The following is a 20,443-nucleotide window of genomic DNA, read 5'->3' on the forward strand; positions in this document are numbered from 1 at the left end:
ACATCCTCTCCGTGCCTGGCACCAAGGTCTGCCAGGAACAGGCTGTGCCCAGCACCAGAGAGGCCTGGCTTGATCCTCTCGGCCGTGACCTCTCGCTCAGTAGAGTTCAGGCTGCAGCCAGAGTGGCTCTGCCAATGCCTGAATGGAAGCAGTGAGAGACACAATGTCTGTTGGAATCGTGCTCTTCCCAGCCTTCATTCTGGATTAATTGCTGAATACTATGGATGCCTTGAGGGCACTGAAGGGCTGCAGTTCAGTTCAGTTCAACAGTGATGTGGGAAATGGATTTGTAGAGACAAAGCCCAAGTTCTGGACCATGGCAAGTGAGGACGTGAGAGAGATTGTTTTACAAAGACAGAACTGATCAAAAGGCCTTTTCTTTGATGTCTCAAAAATAAATAGAACTGAAGTAAGGGAAGTGGAAGTGGAAAAGACAGAAAAGTAAGAAATGATGCGTCAGCAGATGATAGGAGAGGTTACAGAAAGGGGGCAGTGGCAATCACCCGGATCAGCAGCCAAAGGTCTGGGGAACTATCAATGTCAGTAAAGCAAGAAATGCCCATTTTCACTGCAGTTAATTTATTAAACAAATATCTCTCAATATAATTTGACATCAGCCTTACTTCCCTAAATGTGTATAAATACATAACTTAATTCATGGGATCATTAATGATCACAGCAGCAAACAGCTGTCTGGTTACAAATGTACCATAATGCTTAAACCCCTGTGTAAGAGAAGGGTGACCTTTTTGTTCGATGCAGCTGCAGATAGTAATTTGTTTCAAGGAAGTTTGTTTTTTACAGCGGTAATAGGCAACAGGCTGTGAATTGCTGATAACACGCATTCCTAAGCTTTTACAGCAGTAGTAGGCAATAGGCTTTGCATTGCTTAACTGATAACACGCATTTCTAAGATAACACGTATACTTGAGACTGTGAGAATCCCCAGATCAAAGGACACCTGTGAGGAAGACAACCAGCCTTCATCCCACGACCACTAGAAGGCAGAAAACGACCACCTAGCAACAGAATGCGACTGCGCAGAAGAAACGAGTGAACTAAGGAAGAAGATAAAAAGAGCGAACTAGGGGATCACAGGCGCGGCAGTTCGGCGGAGCGGTTGCTCCCCTCTGTCGCCGCAGCGCTGCTTTTTACTTTGCTCTCATATACTCTATTAAATGAATTAAATAAATTCTATTAATCGGATCAGATGGCCTCTTGTGCTCACTCATAACAATTTGGTGCCGTGACTCGGATTGCGGATTTGGAGGACCCCTCTCTGGGAGAGGCGCCACAACTCCGCTCTTTCGAGCGGACTCAGACTGGGGGTCTTGTCCTCATCCCGACCGACGAACCCAAAAGCCTTGAGAGGAAAGCAAAAAAAGGGAAGCGGGCCCAAGATACCCCTTAAATTTTGTGCACAAATCCGAACGAAGACGCAGGACGCGTAAGTATAAGGGTTCCGTTCGGGCGGGGTCGGGATCCCGGAGTGTGGCGAGTGTGTGAGTTGCATGAGAGGGGAGCCGGCAGCCGGACTCCCCAAGTGAACGCAGACCCTCAGTAGTGCGGTTCCCAAAGCCCGCGAGGGCCTGGGCCACAAACCAGGGGAAGTGATTGTGATTCTTTGATTATTTGTGTGTGTTAGAAGGCACTCTGGAGGAATGGGGCAGGGGAAGAGTAAATCCCCCTCCCCAGTGGGGGTAAAACTCCCTTCGATTCCTAAGGACAGTCCCCTAGGATTCATGTTGACCAATTGGGAACACTTCCCAAGAACGAGGGGAAAGGATAAAGCAAAAATGATACATTACTGTATAGAAGTGTAAGGAGGGAAGGAAGTTTCCAAAAATACATTCTGGCCCATATTCGGGTCCTCAGAAGAATAGGTTAGACAAGCTCTAAACATCTGGGTGAGCACTAAACAACCCCCTGACCCAGAGGAGAGTGACTATGCTAAGACCTGGGTGAGTCGACCAGAGGTGCTTGTGTTCAAACTTTCCGAAAAACCTAAGGGGAAAAGAAAGGGATGACCAGAGGAACTAATAGTAGCCCCACCCCCTTATGTTCCTCCTGTACCACGAGCACCCCCTCTCCCCTCATCGGATGATGAGTCTGACTCAGATTCTGAACAGCCTGGCCCAGTCACCCGGAGCAGGGCAAAAGGCAAACTGTTTCCCCTGAGGGAAATGCCCATGGGAGGGCCACAACCAGGAATAGGATTCATTTCTGTTCCCTTGAGCTCGGGAGATGTGAGAGATTTCAAGAAGGAGATGGGAAACTTATTAGAAGATCCTTTAGGTGTGGCAGAAAGAGTGGATCAATTTTTGGGCCCCAATATATACACTTAGGAAGAACTGCAGTCCATACTGAATATCCTATTTACGGTTGAAGAAAAGAACATAATTAGGGCAGCTGGGATGCGGGTCTGGGATGCCCAGCCGGCACATGCTCAACACCCAGCTGACACTAAGTGGCCTCTTCAAAATCCTAATTGGAATAACCAAGACCAAGATCATAGGGTCAATATGCGGGACTTCCGAACCATATTAATTAATAGTATTCAGGAATCAGTCCCCAGGGGTCAAAATATCAATAAGGCATTCAATGACAGACAGAGGGAAGATGAAACACCCACTGAGTGGCTAGAGAGGCTGCGAAAGAACTTCCAATTATATTCAGGATTAAGACCGAATGATCCAATGGGGCAGGCAATATTAAAAGTGCATTTTGTATCCAAGTCTTGGGACAATATTAGAAAAAAGATACAAAAGATGGAGGATTGGCAGGATAGGGATTTGGCAGAGCTGCTGCGGGAGGCGCAGAAAGTGTACGTCCGGAGAGAGGAAGAGAGTCAGAAGAGGCAAGTTAAAATGATAGTTGCTGCGGTAAGGGAAAGTAGGAACATAGAGACAGGACAGAAGAAGTCTACTCGAGACAAAGCGGGTAATAAAGAAAGGGGGGGGAGAACAGAAGAAAAGACTTGTTATTATTGTGGCAAAAAGGGACATTTCAAGAGAGAGTGCAGAGTGCGGCTTAGAGATGAGAAAGAATTCAAGGCCGACTAGGGGGGTCAGGGGCTCTACTTTATGGGGACCCGGAGACATCAAAAAGAGCCCTTGATAAAATTAAAGGTAGGTCCCCAAAGCCAGGAAATAGAATTCTTAGTCGATACAGGGGCGGAAAGATCTACCATTCAATTCCTGCCCCAAGGCTGTACCCTGTCAAAACAGACAGCTATGGTAGTAGGGGCAAAAGGGGAACCATTTGAAGTACAAATTATTAAAGAGGTAATGGTAGAATCAGAAACTAAAATGGGGGTGGGTGACTTCTTATTAGTCCCTGAAACAGACTACAACCTATTGGGGAGAGATTTAATTGTTGAATTGGGAATTCAAATCGAAGTAGTAGAAAAAGAATTGAAAATCAGGCTTTGCCCTCTACGATTGGAAGATGAAGAGAAAATAAATCCTGAAGTATGGTACAATCCGGGAACCGTAGGCAAATTGAATATGACTCCATTCGCGGTAAAGATCAGAAACCCTGAGGTCCCGGTGAGAATAAAACAGTACCCTATTTCACTAGAGGGAAGGAAAGGATTGAAACCCGAAATTGAAAGATTACTAAATAAAGGATTATTGGAACCATGTATGTCGCCTTTTAACACCCCCATACTCCCAGTTAAAAAGGCAGACGGATCCTATCGGCTGGTGCATGACCTTAGGGAAATTAATAAGCGAACCGTGGCTCGGTTCCCAGTAGTGGCAAACCCCTATACCCTTTTGAGTAAATTAGGACCTGAAAACGAGTGGTATAGTGTCATAGACCTGAAAGATGCCTTTTGGGCCTGCCCTCTGGACGAATCCAGTCGAGATTATTTTGCCTTTGAATGGGAAGACCCTGACACGGGGAGGCGACAGCAACTCAGGTGGGCGGTATTACCTCAAGGATTTACGGAATCTCCCAATTTATTCGGGCAAGCCCTAGAACAAATTTTGCAAAATTATAAAACAGACCCAGAGGTAAAGCTAGTTCAGTATGTGGATGATTTGTTAATAGCAGGTAAAAAAGAAGACAAAGTCCGGAAAGAAAGTATCAAACTATTAAATTTCCTGGGACTGAAAAGATTAAAAGTTTCTAAAGCAAAACTACAATTTGTAAAAGAAGAAGTTAGATACCTAGGACATTATTTGAAAAAGGGAGAAAAGAAAATTGATCCAGATAGAGTACAAGCAATCCTATCCCTGCCTTCACCGCAAAATAAACGACAAATTCGTCAGATATTAGGACTTACAGGGTATTATAGGCAGTAGATTGAAAACTATAGCGGAAAGGCAAGATTTCTGTATCAAAAACTTACCCAAGATGGGCACCTTAAGTGGACAGAGGAGGAAAAATCTAAATTCCAAGAATTAAAAGAAACTCTGTTCCATGCTCCAGTCCTAAGCCTCCCAGATTTAAAGAAGCCCTTCTTTTTATTTGTCAATATTACAGATGGGGTAACTTATGGAGTACTTACCCAGGACTGGGCGGGGAAAAAGAAACCTATTGCATATCTATCTAAAATTCTAGACCCTGTAAGTAGGGCATGGCCGGGCTGTTTACAAATAATTGCAGGCTGTGCAGAGTGAGTAGAAGAAACAAAGAAAATCACCTTTAATGCCACTCTGAAGGTGTTAACTCCACATAACATACGGAGTGTGATGCAGCAAAAAGCAGACAAATGGATATCTGATGCCAGGCTCCTAAAGTATGAGGGGATTCTATTAGAAACCCTAATTTCACTTTAGAAACCACCTCATTGCAAAATCCAGCCTCCTTCCTCTTCAGAGAGCCAGAGACTAACCCACTGACTCACGACTGTGTGATCACTATAGAAGAGCAAACTAAAATTAGACCTGACTTAGAAGAAGAGGAGTTAGAGACTAGAAAAAAGCTGTTTGTAGATGGATCATCCAGAATAGTAGAGGGCCAAAGAAAATCAAAGTATGCCATAGTAGGGGGACCTGACCTAGAAGTAATTGAGTCCAGAGCCCTAAAGAAAACATGGTCAGCCCAAGCCTGTGAAATATACGCCATCCTAAGAGCCTTAGAATTATTAAAGGGAAAAGAAGGAACCATTTATACAGACTCTAAATATGGGTACGGAATAGTACATACATTTGAAAAATTATGGGAGGAAAGGGGCCTTGTGAATTCACAAGGAAAGAACCTAGTGCATCAGAGATTAATAGTAGCCCTCCTGAAGGCCTTGAGAGGCCCTGCAAAGATAGCTGTAGTTCATTTAAAAGGGCATCAGCGGGGAATGGATTACCGGAGTAGGGGTAACAACGCGGCAGACCATGAAGCGAAGAAGGCTGCAATTATCAAGGCACTGACCTTGAGCGAGAGAGCCAGGAGGGATCCTACAAATACCCCAGAGAATCCTGGGTTAACCACCCAGGATAAATTTGTATTTACTGTAGAAGAGCGGGAGAAACTTGCAAAATTGGGGATAAAAGAAGAATCGGGGAAGTGGCTGTTAACGGATGGGAGGGAAGTTCTGCCTAGGGCCGTAGCCCAGCAAATGCTTACTAAATTACACCAGAAAACACACTGGGGCGCTCAAGGGCTGGTAGACCGCTTTGCCACCCATTATATGACTGTGGGTCTCCATGATCTAACAAAAAGTATTACTAAGGGTTGCCCAACCTGTTTACGTGTAAATAGGAAGAATTTAAGGAAGCCACCCTTGGGAGGGAGACCCGTGACAAAGAGGCCTTTTACAAATTTACAAGTAGACTTTACAGAGCTTCCCAAAGTGGGGAGGATAAAATATCTTTTAGTTATAATAGATCATCTAACACATTATGTGGAAGCAATCCCCACCGCTAGGGAGACAGCCCGAATGGTGACAAAGGCCCTGCTAGAGGAAATAATACCCAGGTATGGGGTCCCAGAAACAATAGACTCCGATAAAGGCCCCCACTTCACTTCAAAAATAACACAGCTGCTGGCAGAAGCCCTGGGCATAAAATAAGAACAACATACTCCCTGGCACCCCCAGAGTTCCGGGAAGGTAGAAAGAATAAATGAAGAAATTAAAAAACAACTCACTAAATTGGTACTAGAAACTAAGTTATCTTGGATAAAATGTCTGCCACTAGCATTATTAAATATTCAGACTCAACCACGATCAGACATAGGGCTTTCCCCATTTGAAATGTTATATAGGATGCCCTACTCCCTAGAGAAAGTTCAATCTAATCCTAATATCACTGACCAAAGTATTAACAAATATTTTAACTGTTTTAATGAAATACAAGAAACAGTTATGGGAAAAGGGGATGTGGGCCCAAAGACCACCATTAGATCTTGTATTACACCAGGTACAACCCGGCGACTGGGTTCTCATCCGAAGCTGGAAGAAAGATTCAATCACCCCAAGGTGGGACGGACCGTATCTGGTTTTAATCACCACTGATTCCGCAGTTCGTACGGCAGAAAATGGATGGACCCATGCTAGCAGAATAAAGGGGCCAGTGGACCCGACTCGATTCCATGCAACTTCCAGAAAGACGAGCTGGAAGATTGATGGGAAGCCGGGAGATTTGAAGCTAACAGTAAAGAGAACCCTCAAGTAATCTTAATGGACACTGCCAGTTCCGGGGACATTTGGGTCGGGAATGACTGGGGATTGCAAACACAACTGATAGGAGAAACAAAACCCCCAGGATACTGTAAGCATTTAGAAGACTTAGCTCAGCAGCCCTATTATCGGCCCATCCGACTCGAAAGGGAGCAGAGACCTTGAGAAGGGGAGGGTCATGCCAAGCATGAAGATATTAGAATAAAATGTAGCTGGTTAAATTGTGATTGTTTCCCTTTTGCTTGCTTTTCTTGTAAAATTTGTAAAAAGCTGTAGTGGGCTCACTATAGAAAGGGGAGGGCTCCAAAAAGTGTGTGTCAGCGCTGCTGGCTAGAGCAACGCAAGTTAACCTCTGAAATATTGAATTATAAGGTCGCCACTCGGGAATTGACTAAAGAATCTCCCGAGTGGTGGGAAATTTTTGTAAAGGGAATAAACCCTGAATTCCATTGCTACCACTCCAACGAGCTTTCAAGTCCATTTCTTACGGACATAGTCCAGGTCAAGTGTCGCAGGCTAGTCAAGAGACTTAGGTGCGACACCCCACAATTAAATGAGAAAAATTAGAACTCCCGGAGGTCAAAGTGGGAGAGAGGAAATAATCCCGCCCCTAAAGAATATCTCTGCTGTCAAGAAGATGGCCTACCCTATAGCTTATAGCAACCAAGTTGACAGGCGAGACAGAGAGGTAGCTAGTGGGGATGAAAGACCCTCCCAAATCGTAAGAAAAAACCCTGACCACCATAGGCACAAGAATGATGACAATAGAATAAAAAAAAGTAGGAATGTAAAATTAGGTATGATAAGCAACATCCCCTGCAGTGTGTACTACTCAGCCCTAAAGATTCTTACATTTGTGATGATATGCTTTCCTCTCCAAAGTGTTGCTACTGAAACCCATGAACCCTTTAAATGGACAATAAGTAAGTGGGAAAATCATAATACTCATTATAACCTGCAGACTGTGATAACCTCTGGGGCACCAAGCTTTAAAGCTGGAGTATGTAACATAACCAAGAATCCAAGCTGTAGGCGGCTGTTAAATTTGACAAGTTTCTATATGTGCCCTGCTTCAAATTTAGGGAGGTCATATTGCAACCTCCCCGGGCATTACTACTGTGGTTATTGGGGTTGTGAGACAATAGCATCAGCATGGGCCCCAGGAGGAGGGTCGGATAAATACCTAAGGGTAGGATATGGACCAGCTAAATGTGTAAAGCCACAAGAATAGCCATGGACAGGGAAAGATTTACTGAAGAACTGTACTTTCATATACCTCAATGTTACTCATTCAAATGACCCAGGGTGGCTATTGAGAAAGACATGAGGAATTAGGCATTAAATAAAGGGACACAATTTGAGAAACCTAATACTTATTAAGAAAAAACCTATTCCCTATGACCCTGCACCAATTGGACCCAACAAAGTAATAAGTGACATTAAAACTAAAACAATTAACTACACAGAGACAGAGGTTATTACCAGCCATATTAACATAGATAAGTCAAGTGTTCCTAAACCCGAGCATGCCACCTTGTAGAAAATAATGCAAGCCACATTTGGCATTTTAAATTATACATACCCAAATCTAACAGAGGGTTGCTGGCTCTGTTACATGATGAATCCACCCTTTTATGAGGCGATAAGATCCTCTGCCAAAACCAGAAGAATTAATGGGACAAACCCAAGAGAATGTCTGTAGAAACAGAGAAAAAATAGCACCCCAAGAATAACCCTAGCACAAGTAAGAGGGAAAGGGAAATGTGTGGGAAAGGTACCCGCAATAATGCAACACTTGTGTGAGACGACAATCAGCATCAAGAGAAAAGATAAACTAGCAGAATGGCTCCTGCCAGCGCCCAACACCAAATGAGTATATAATACACTCAAAACCACCCCTTGCTTATCCATAAGGCTTTTCAATGAAAGTTCAGATTATTGTATACAGGTGTTAATTGTCCCTCACATATCATATCACCCAAAGGAATATATACTAGAGCATCAAATAACTCCCAAACACCATCTAGTCAAAAGAGAACCACTCACAGTATTAACAGTAGCAGTCTTACTTAATGTGGGTGGAGTTAGAGTAAGAACGGGGGTAGCCTCCCTAGTAAATCAACAACAAGGTATGAAAAATTTACGAATATCTGTAGATAAAGACTTAAGCAAAATCGAAAAAGCCATAGATGGGTTAGTAAAATCAGTCAGATCCCTCTCTAAGGTTGTGTTACAAAATAGACGGGGACTTGATCTATTATTTTTACAACAAGGGGGGCTCTGCGTTGCCTTACGAAAAGAATGTTGCACTTATGCAAACCACACAAAAATTGTGGTTGATACTATGACTGAATTACGCAAACAAATAGAGCAAAGAAAAAAAAAGCAAGAAGCTCAGCAAAACTGGTATGAATCATAGTTTACTCATTCCCCTTAGTTAACAACTCTTTTGTCTACCATTGCAAGACCAGCAATTCTGCTCATCTTAGTGCTAACTTTCGGACCCTGCATCTTTAATAAGCTTATTGCTATAGTAAAAAGTAAGTTAGAGGCCGCTCATTTAATGATAGTAAAATCAAAATATGAATCACTCACTCAAGTAAAAGCCAAAAACTATCTAAAACTTAATAGAAAAGAATTAATGCAGTTCAATGAACAAAAAGAAGGATAAAAGAAAAGGGGGGAAATTGTAAGAGAAGGGTGACCTTTTTGTTCGATGCAGCTGCAGATAGTAATTTGTTTCAAGGAAGTTTGTTTTTTACAGCGGTAATAGGCAACAAGCTGTAAATTGCTGATAACACGCATTCCTAAGCTTTTACAGCGGTAGTAAGCAATAGGCTTTGCATTGCTTAACTGATAACACGCATTTCTAAGATAACACGTATACTTAAGACTGTGAGAATTCCCAGATCAAAAGACACCTGTGAGGAAGACAACCAGCCTTCATCCCACGACCACTAAAAGGCAGAAAACGACCACCTAGCAACAGAATGCGACTGCGCAGAAGAAAACGAGTGAACTAAGGAGGAAGATAAAAGAGCGAACTAGGGGATCACAGGCGCGGCAGTTTGGCAGAGCGGTTGCTCCCCTCTGTCGCCGCAGCGCTGCTTTTTACTTTACTCTCATATACTCTATTAAATGAATTAAATAAATTCTATTAATCAGATCAGATGGCCTCTTGTGCTCACTCATAACACCTGCATACTGGAATTCCTTTTTTGTTTGGGTTGTTTGGGGGTTTTGTTTGTTTGTTTGTTTTGGGTTTTTTATGGGTTTTCTGCTTCTTTTTGTTTTTTGGGTTTTTTTTTTATTATTCAAGGAACTGAAAAGATAAATATATCTTGTGCTCTTTCATTAACTTGATCTTGAAGAATTGGCTTACCAGTGATCCTTGCATCATATTTCAACAGCTAGCAAGTCTTACACCACTTAAAATATTTTAAAAATCCCAAACAAACAAAAACCAGAAAGACTAATTATTTTACAGTCAAACCTGACACAGTCTAACACAGTGCATAATAGATACTACTTTTTCACCAACATCCTTTGCAGTTCTTTTTCTCTTAGAACTGGCATATTTTGTGGAACATAAGAGTGTTTACAAGAGATAAAATGTTCTGCAAACTGAAAAGAAGTCAGCAAAAGTGACTCTAGGGAAGGTAAAATAAGAATGCCTAATTGTATTTAAACATGCAGATGTATTTTTTGCGTAAAACTGTGCTGCCTCTTAATTCTTCTTATAAAAAATACATGGGCATTTGACGTATGTTAATACAAGAAAATAATTCTTATTCCAGGGGTTATTTGTTTTGAGTAAACATTAGCCAGAAGGTATTTCTGAGGCCAATCATGAAAGCAGAATTTTTAAATACTTACAGGTTGTTATTTCTAATACGAAAATCCACAGCTAGTAATTTTTACTAGGAGAATACGTATAAAGAATACAATCTCCATGTCTAAGAGCTTGGTCAGGCACAATTCTTTGCTCATTCATATGCTGAGTGCAGACTGCGACTCAGTATTCAGCAGGGCTGCAGCAGGCAGTGCATGCCTGACCACACTCTCCTATTTTTTCACCCTTCTAATAGCATTGGAGAGTCAAAAAAGCAATGAAAAGAGAAGGGCATGTATTAAGGAAGTTGTTATGCAGGATGCACTCAGGCTTCACACCATTTAGCCATACAGATGAGCCCTAACCCAACAGTTATCTCTGTGCACTGCTGTATTTACAGGATTGCAAACTGAGAGCAGAATTGAGCCGAGGAATCTTTTTTCAGAATCATGGGGCTTTTTGTCTGTAGGAAGGCAAGCTGATGCTGTTAAGAGGTAGAAACTGTTAAGAGATCTGGGTTCTTAAGTAAAGATGTGACTCTTTCAAATTAGTTATGAACTCTCATTTTTCCTTGTTGATACCAAGGATGATAAGAGGAATGCTCATCTTATTCAGCTGACGTGTTTAATTTTCCCTGTGATGTGCTTTGAGGTGGCAGTACTGAATGTCTCAGGAACAGCTATGAGGAACTAGCATTTTGTACTTTGATTGAAGATACATAGTCAGATACCTGAACTGAAAAACTGAAAAAAAAAATTAAAGTAACCTTAGAACAGATCAATTGTTCCGCTCCAGTGTAATCTCTCAGTGCAGAATTATGCTGAAGTTAGCTTTGTAAAAGCCTTGCTGGAGGTTGCTTAAGAGCTATTTTTCAGCTAGCTACATCAGACAGTGTTTATTTTCTATTTATTTAATTGCCCATTTCAACTGAGGAGTAGTAGCTTATTCTTCTTCCAAGTACTCTCCTTCTGACCTAATGATGTTTCCGAAGCAGCAGCCTTCAGTACCGAGGCCTGTGTCAGGCCCAAGTGGATTTGGTTAAGTTTCTAGCTCGTGTCTTCAGCGTGGAGTCAAAGGACAGCAGGAAAAGCAGGGCAAGTAACACTTTACCGAGCGAGGAGGCTGAGGCCCGAGATGACCCTCGCCGCAGCTACGTTTCACACCATGCCATGAAAGCAGGTAATTTATGACGGGACAGGGAGCAGGGCCGCGTTCTGCCCGTAGCCACACGCGCAGCGCGGTGCTCGGGCAGCCGTGCCCCCCGAGCGGCGGGAAAAGCGCCAATTTCCTCCCGCCGGGGCCGGCTCGGCTGCGGGCGGCTCCAGCCGGCCCCGCCCCGCCCCGGCGGCGCCCCTCGGGCCGAGCGGCTGCGGCCCCGGGTCCGGGCGGTGTCGGGGCCGTGTCGGGGCCATGTCGCGACACAGGCGGGTCCCGCGGCGGCAGCCCGGCGGGGCTGCGGGGGACGGGGCTGCCGCCGCCGCGGTGCGCGCCCGGGCCGAGCCCCTCGGGGCCGCCGGCGTGGACGAGGTGGTGGCAATAGCGGCGCAGCTGGCCCTGGAGCGGTTCCGGAGCGGGGACGAGGCGGGTGCGCGGCACGGCCCGGCCCGGGGGCAGCTGCGGGTGTGGGGAGGGCGCTGGCAGCGGGTCAGGGAGGGGATCCTGCCCCTCTGCCCGGCCCTGGTGAGGCACGGCTGGGGTGCTGTGTCCATCTCTGGGCTTCCCAGCACGGAGACAGGGAGCTGATAGAGCGGGTCTGGCAGAGACCACTGAGATGAGAGGTCTCTCATCAGGAGAGCTGTGGGAGTTGGTCCTGTTTGGCCCAGAGAGGACTGAGAGGGGATCTCACTAATGCATATGAATATCTCCAAGATGAGTCCCAGGAAGGCGGTGCAGGCTTTTTGGTGACAGGACAAGGAGCAATGGCCATAAATTCAAAGAGAAGTTCCACCTGAACATGAGGGAGAGCTTCTTTCCTTTGAGAGTGGCAGAGCACTGAAACTGCTGCCCAGAGAAAGCATTGAATTTCCCCCTCTGGAAACATCCCAAACCCTAGATGTGTTCCTCTGTCACCTGCTCCAGGTGACCCTGCAGGGGGGTTACACTGGGTGGTCTCCCTTCCAATCCTAAGAATTCTGTGGTTCTGTAACATTGAGTTGTCAAGATTACTGCCTGTTGCATTGTTACTGTCTTTTCATTATTATTTATCATTCTAGAGATGGAATTTCCTTCTAGTTTCACTAGTACTGAAAGAGCATTTGTTCACCGGCTCTGTCAGTCTCTTGGACTGGTATCTAAAAGCAAAGGGTGAGTCGGGGTACAGTTTTCAGTTCTTTGGTGCAGATGATAGAATTTCAAGACTAATGATAACCTGATTGATGTTTTCAACATCCTCAACTTGCTACAAGGAATAGTGTTAGAGAAAAAAGTGTAAAAGTAGCTACACATATGAGCATCTTTGTTCATTGCTGTATGCATGCTTGAAAAAACTTGTGACATGCATTTTGGGACAGCTTGATTTTATACTCTGTGGATTTAATGGCTCCGTTAAAAAAGGTTCTCACTGTGATTTCTGTTTTTTTTTCCAAAGATTTTGCTTAGCATCTCATACCCTGACAGATAAAAGTTAACCTAGAGTAGGTTCCTTTTTCCTAAAATAAGTTTCCCCTCCCCCCGACAGAAAAGGAGCCAATCGATACCTGACTGTAAGGAAGAAGGATGTGTCAGAGGCACACGCAGTCATGACTTGTGACTTGGCTCTCTGTACGAAACACGCCGTTCGGAGCCTAATTCAGCGCTTTCCCGTCACAAATAAGGAACGCGCGGAGCTCCTGCCAAGGACAGAGCGAGGAAGTGCCTGTGCTGTTGAATCTGGTACGTTCAGCATGTGTTCTGATTTGGACTTGTCCATCGACACCACTCGAAACTACCTGCAACCCAGTGACAAAACAAACCTCTTCCTGCTCTGTCCGCTCTGGTGTCCTAACAGACACCTTCAAACAAATGCATTAATTTTCCTTACTTTTAAGGTCTTTTATAACTGGTGCTGTGAGGAACTTGGGAAGTCATATCATGCACATTGAGATGTCCACCTTGTGTTGTGTTAATTTAGAATCTTTGAGCCAGTTCCAGCCAAATCTTTTTGGAAGCACATTTTGAAATGTGGCTTCACAGAAGTAACTATGAGGTGGGGTTGAAGAGTCAGTGTTACTGTGATGCCATAAGAATGCCTATATTAGAAAATGAGGTTGTCTGTTCTGCTTATAGAAATTAATGTCCTTGATAAATCAAAAATTTCAGTTTTTACTTCTTCATCTCTACAAAATAGATTTGGTCCTTAAGAGACTACTGTCCAGACTTCTTGATTTCTTGAATATGGAAGAGTTCACGGAAAGACAAACTTCTGTCGAAATGTTGGGGTTTTTTTTAAAAGCAAGGTTTTCATCTAGATTATTGCTTTAGCAGCTACAAGTGGAAGAGTTGCACTGTGTTTCTGTGTGCAGAGATGGGTGTAGTGAACAGAAAACATTTGTACCGGTATGCCTTGTTTAATTGCATGTTTTTGATACGTGGTGTCTCTTCTTGAAGCGCTTTCTTTGCTGTTATTTCCAATTGTTTTAGTTGTTTAATAGGATTGTTATATGAACCAGAGGGAATCTGTAATAAAAGTACTGAAATGCAATGTCTTAGGAATGTAAGGGATAAGTTAATGAACAGTCTAATATTTGCCTTTCTCTGCATCTCAAGAATGTATTTTTAGTTCTCCTGATCTTTTAGTCTGTTTGTCTTGGTACAACAGAGCTTGAAATTTAGAATATGAATCTGTTAATGGCATTACATATGTATAACTGAGTTTACAGCAAACTTTTCATTCTGCCAGAGAATAATTCTCAAGGAATTATAGAGTAGCACTTGCAATGATGGATGTGAAGTAGCTCCCTCAGAAGATGTGCCTGTTTTTTGGCTACTTATGCACTGCTTTCTAACACATCGCACTGCTGCGTGGGGGCCAGGGCTCTTGATACAGCATGCTTGCATTGGTATGATTTCAGGCAAATGTGTGGAATAGCTTAAAGGTTTAACTCTGTCAGTGTGTATTTCTAGGGGGAACTGCAGGTGTGAAATGTGGGCGCAGATACAAAGGCCACCAAAATACGCCAGGCTGATATTCTCTGGTTTAGTTTGTTTCTCCTTTTGCTCTTTGTAGGCTTTTTTGACTTGGAGCAATGCTCTGGAAGAGTCTGGTTTTCTTCAAAATACCTATGAAAGTAATATCTGTTTTGAAAAATATCTATTGCAAGCACTGCAGGACATGCTATAAATATGACGTCTAAATGTGTGATGGGTTTGTCACTTTACCCACAGGGATGCATAAAAAGCCAGCAATGTTAATTTTTAAGTACAATTTTTGAGCAGTGTTTTTGTGACCTTCCTCTGTGTCTGCATAAATGACCTTTTAACTTGTCTTCACAGAAAAGAAAGAAGTAAACAAGACAAGTGGTCGACTTAATGATGGTATCCCCCAGGTCCCAGGGAAAAGAGGGGAATCAGAGTTTGATTCCTTCAGGCAGTCACTACCAGTTCTTGAAAAACAGGAAGAAATTGTCCAAACCATAAAGGACAATAAAATTGTTTTGATTATAGGAGAGACTGGATCAGGAAAAACGACGCAGGTATGTTGCTTCAATGAAATAAAAACTATAACAGTATTTATTCTAAACTAATGCCAATTGTGTAACATTTGTGATATGGGGTACTTTGATGCTATTTCAAGGCTTTCCTTTTCCTGTGTGATTGAAAATGTTGTTCCAATTTATTTTCTTGCTTTTGAAACACTAAGCCTCTAGATAGGTACTAGAAGCAAAAATGATTCCTTACAATTTTCTGGTAGATACCATTTTTTCATTAAAATAATACAAAATATTGAAGGGAAAGTAGCTGTGATGTTTGTATAACCCTTTTTCTTCTAAGGCTAGTTCTGTTCTTAGTATCCAGAGTAATCTATTTTTTGTGTTAAAATGTGAGATTATCTGCAGGGCTTTGGTTTTTTTTTTAGATTTCTCTGAAGAAGGAGGGAGGAACTGTAAGGTTTTTCTTTAAAAAAAACCTAAATAGGTTATACTTAGAAATTTACTTTCTGCTGATTCAGATATGCTTGCTATGATAATTGTAATGAAAAGTCTTTTGCAATGTGCAATATTGATATGCAGTTAATGGTTTCCCTGTGCTAACAAAGCTGTGACTTTCTCAAAAAGCAAATTTGAACCACTTCTTTACAGATCCCTCAATTTATCCTTGATGACTGCTACAAGAATGGAACTCCCTGTCGTGTGTTTTGTACTCAGCCAAGACGTTTAGCAGCTGTTGCAGTGGCTGAAAGAGTGGCAGCAGAAAGAAGAGAGAAGATTGGCCAGACAATTGGTTACCAGATCCGGTTAGAGAGCAGGTACCAATGATATTTCTAAGTGTCGGTTGATCTTGTATTGGTCTTATGAATCTTGTGTACATTGAAACTGCAGCCTCACAGGTGGGATATGTTACTGCAGGTAAGGAATACGTAAGGGTGAAAAGGATGGCTTTCTTCCTGTGTTTTGCAGTTTGATGTAGAAGGCTGTCTTACAGAACTGAATCTCAGGTATTTTCTGTTGATTTCTTCTGCATGGAAATCCTTGTCTGATTTTCAGATCAAGTCTACACTTTCTTCTTTCCCCCCCCCCTCTGCTTTTAACATGTGTGGATTCAAAAGGTCTGCAAGCTTTGAAGGTAGGTGTGAAAACCAGCATGCTGTAACAAATGTTATGTAGTGAGAGTTGATAGGGGCCATAAAAGGGAAAACAAAAAAATTGGAATGTGACTGATGAAGCTGAGCATTATTTATCAGTCTAGTCTGGATTAAATGTATTCTTCTTCAGCTGCTGTGTTTAAAACATGAAGTGATGTAAAAGTAGAGATTTCAGTATCACTTGATGAATTTGTCTGTAAAGCAGAGCATGAATGGATTGTTTGGGGTTTTTACATCTTTGCACCGTGTAGCGAAATGACATTTAAGGGAAAGGCCAGCAGTTGAGATAATGAGTGACCAGAAGATGGCTAAAGGTTGTGTTGCTTGAGTGAACAAAGATAACACATAGCTGGTGAAAATGAATGCACTTGAACAATGAAGCCACAATAAGAATTCAAATATGTGTATGAAAGCTCACAAGGATATTAAGAGATTAGAAGAGCTGGTGAAGATGTGTCACAAGTAAGCTGGATGATTAATATATGGAAGTACTATGCTGGCAGAAGAAGAGCAAAGTCAGGTGAAAATGGTAGAATTACTGGAAGCAGTGCAGAAAATCCAGAAAAAATGACGGGAGACAAGTCCATTCTATAATGTCAACAAGTCTCAGTTTATTTCAAGCACACATGTATAGTTATACCTGTTATAATGAAGCTTATGCATATTGCAAAATTTAAGCTCATCATTGGTGTATGAAAAACAGGTCAATCCCGCCTTTGGAGCTTTCTAAGCTTGCTTTGTTTTCCCTTACATTTATCTTTTGCTGAACATTCTACTGTTGGGAACCAGCTTAGCCAAGGACATAAGATATTATTGCTACATCTGCTATTGCTGCACTGTGCAATTTTCAGCTACTGCTTCACTAACTGCATGTAGTCATGTCCTTTCTCACGAAGCCATTCATCCACAAAACTCTCCATATTTCCTCCGTTTTTGTTTTGGACCATTAAGTTAGTTGTCCACATCTTTTGAACCATGCGTTCTACCAGCTTCTGAAGACAGTTAAACAGGCAGGGCAAAATCAGCAAGAGTAGTAAAACAACAATCAAGATTCCTACTACATACATGATAAAAGTTCTTAGCCAAGGACCGATCCCTAAACTTTTAAGCCATTCTTCTATCCCCAGACCATCTTCTTCTTTTAATTGATGAAGGCCCTGTTGTAGTTCTTTAATCTTAGCATGTATTGATACAGAATGATCAGAGAGATTCATGCAACACATTCCTTCAAATTCCTCACATCCATGTCCCTGGGCTAACAACAAAAAATCAATTGCTGCTCTGTTCTGTAGTACAGCATGATTTACACTTTGTACATCCATAGCAAGCATAGCTAAAACCTCTGATGTTTTGTTAAGTTCATCTTTAGTCCAGCATCCCAATTGTTCAGCTAACACCATAGCCTTTCTGGCAGCTTCTCCTGGTAACAGGGTTGCCACTATTACCTGTTTTAGGGTCCCTATACCTGACCCATACTTCTTTGCCCTTTTTGCTTATTTCTTTTTGTCCATAATGTCTCATTGCAGGTGGTGCCTCTGAATCCCCAAATACACACAAATGATTAAGAACAAAGAGCACTTTCATTAATCTTTCCTGAACATCTCCAATCTCTCTATGTTTTTCCAGATATCTCTTCAAAGTTCCATTTGCCTTTCTACAATTGCTTGTCCAGTGGGAGAAGGTGCTATTCCTGTAATGTGCTTAATTCCCCATGATTTTAAAAATCTATTCACGTTGCCACCAATGTATGCAGGACCATTGTCTGTCTTAATCTGCTTTGGCACTCCCATTACTGCAAAACAACTACACAAATGCCTTATAACATGTAATGCTTTTTCTCCAGCTTGAGCTGTTGCCCAGATGTATTTACTATATGTATCTATAGTAACGTGAACATATTTCAAGCGACCAAAACTATTTACATGAGTAACATCCATCTGCCAGAGTTCATTAGATGAAAGACCTCGTGGGTTAACTCCCCATCCCATGCCATGACCCCCATTATGATGACTACAGATAGGACAAGCTCTCACTATAGCAGTGGCATCTGCATGGGATATTCCAAACTCCCGTTGTAACCCTTTTGCGTTCTGATGAAACATAGAATGTGCCTCCCTGGCAAGCATTTGCCCTGATAAAGGAGAAGTTTGAGTCACTGTGACGAGCTTATCTGCCCGGGCATTACCCTCTCCTAAGCCAATTTCCCATTTGTGACTTCTTATATGAATGATAGCATAAGGATGTTCTCGGATTTTTACTGCTTTTTGAAGTTGTATGAACAGTTCAAATAGTCTCTGATTTTGTACTTCCTTGATAGCAGCATCCTCTATTCTTTCCACAACACCAACTACATACAAGGAATCTGTAACAATATTCAAAGGCCCCTTCAGGACTGTTAGAGCCCAAACCACAGCTGCTAACTCCAAGGTCTGAAGGGTATCTGAGTCATTTGCAGTAAGAATTTCATGATTCCAGACTCCCTGCTCCTGCCATGTAATTGCTGCTGTTCTTGACCTCTTCCCTGCATCTGTGTATGCTGTTATTGCACCAGGAATCGGCTCCTTTTCTCTCTGTGGCCGAACCATCCAACTCAATTTTCCAATCCACTGTAATGGAGGATTTTTAATACTTTCAGTTATGACAGCACCTCCTATTCCTAGCAGAGCTTCCTGCAGTTCTTCACTATTAACCAAATACCATTGTAAAGAGTCCTTTTTCATAGGAATCTGTATTAGTTCAAGCTCTCGCCCATCAACCTGCAAAATTCTCTCACGACCTCGTTTTATCAAAGCTGCTAACAGTTCAATTTTTTGAATTAAAGTCTTTGTTTGCTGAAGTGGAGGGGATAGCCATTCCAACACCCTTATCTCCCCCGTTTTTGTTTCTAGCTGGGTTAAAGCTTCCAGCAAATGTTTTTCACCACACCATATAGTGAGATTAAGCGGGATTCCCAGTATTCGCCGATGTACTAGACCCTGAACCACACAGTCTGTAATTTGCTGAAGAGTTCTTTTCTGCTGAGGATTAAGGGTCACTGGTGCTGTTGGGTCTGTGCCCTTCACTAAGGGTCTAAGAGAATCTAACAGTTCATTTGGAAGGCCCACTATAGGTTTAAGCCATTGTAAATCACCTAGTAATTTCTGAGCATCATTTAAAGTAACAATCTGAGTTTTCAGTTCTAATTTCTGAGGCGTTACCAAGCTTTGAGACAATATCCATCCCAAGTATTTCCAAGGAGGAGATAACTGTATTTTCTCTGGGGCCACAACAAGCTTAAAACGTCCCAGCAAGTTTTGTACATGTTTAACCTGTTGACTCGTAAATGATTTAGGCTGAGCAATCAAAATATCATCCATATAGTGATAAATGATAGCTTGTGGCCACTGTTGCCTCAATGGTTGTAATGCAGAATCTACGTAAAGTTGACATAAAGTAGGGCTGTTACGCATACCCTGAGGCAAAACCGTCCATTCAAATCTTTGATCTGGACCTTCTCTGTTCAGAGCTGGCAAAGTAAATGCAAAGCGCTTTGTATCCCTGTCATGCAAAGCTATTGTAAAAAAGCAATCTTTGAGGTCTATTATCAATAGAGGCCATCCTTCAGGTAGCATTGCTGGATTAGGCAGACCTGGCTGTAGTGCACCCATTGGCTCCATCTGTTTATTAACCTCCCGCAAGTCATGTAACAAGCGGTATTTCCCTGACTTTTTCTTGATTACAAAGATAGGGGTATTCCAAGGACTTGTAGACAATTTCAGATGCCCTTGTTGATATTGTTCAGTGACCAAGGCATGAGCATGTTGCAGACTTTCCCTTTTTAAAGGCCATTGCTTTACCCATATAGGCTCATCACTTTTCCAAATTATGGGAATTGGGAAAGTCCAAGCAATGGCTATTATCCCAAAGGGTGCTCCTTTGTCAGGACAACCCCTAACTGTGTTAAAATGTCTCGCCCAACTAGGCATTGCACCGTAGGTGGTAACTGAACAACAGAAAATATTGCCTTTATGACTTTACCATCTATTGAGACAGTAAGAGGTGGCGAGCGACTTGCAAGAGTTAAACCTCCAACTCCTGTTACTGCTGTAGCAGCTGGCTGTAAGGGCCAATGTGCAGGCCAACACTGTGGTGCAATAATACTTGAATCAGCACCCATGTCCAGCAAACCTGTAAGCATGCATTTTGTCCCTTATACTCCAACAAAACCTCT

The 20,443-nt window shown here is 42.5% G+C and overlaps 1 protein-coding gene across 1 annotated transcript in view; it reads left to right on the plus strand.

The window, feature by feature from the left end:
- Positions 1-11,864: 11,864 nt before the first annotated feature.
- LOC144248276 (3'-5' RNA helicase YTHDC2-like) overlaps positions 11,865-20,443 on the plus strand; it is a 30,154-nt gene continuing 21,575 nt past the window's right edge. Inside the window, exons 1-5 of the mRNA XM_077790272.1 lie at positions 11,865-12,039; positions 12,668-12,758; positions 13,132-13,325; positions 14,925-15,124; positions 15,731-15,897. Coding sequence (XP_077646398.1) covers positions 11,865-12,039; positions 12,668-12,758; positions 13,132-13,325; positions 14,925-15,124; positions 15,731-15,897 — 827 coding nt within the window. The remainder of the gene's footprint in view (positions 12,040-12,667; positions 12,759-13,131; positions 13,326-14,924; positions 15,125-15,730; positions 15,898-20,443) is intronic.

The sequence above is a fragment of the Lonchura striata genome, chromosome Z (genome assembly GCF_046129695.1).
Source record: "Lonchura striata isolate bLonStr1 chromosome Z, bLonStr1.mat, whole genome shotgun sequence".
Classification (NCBI taxonomy): Eukaryota; Metazoa; Chordata; class Aves; order Passeriformes; family Estrildidae; genus Lonchura; species Lonchura striata.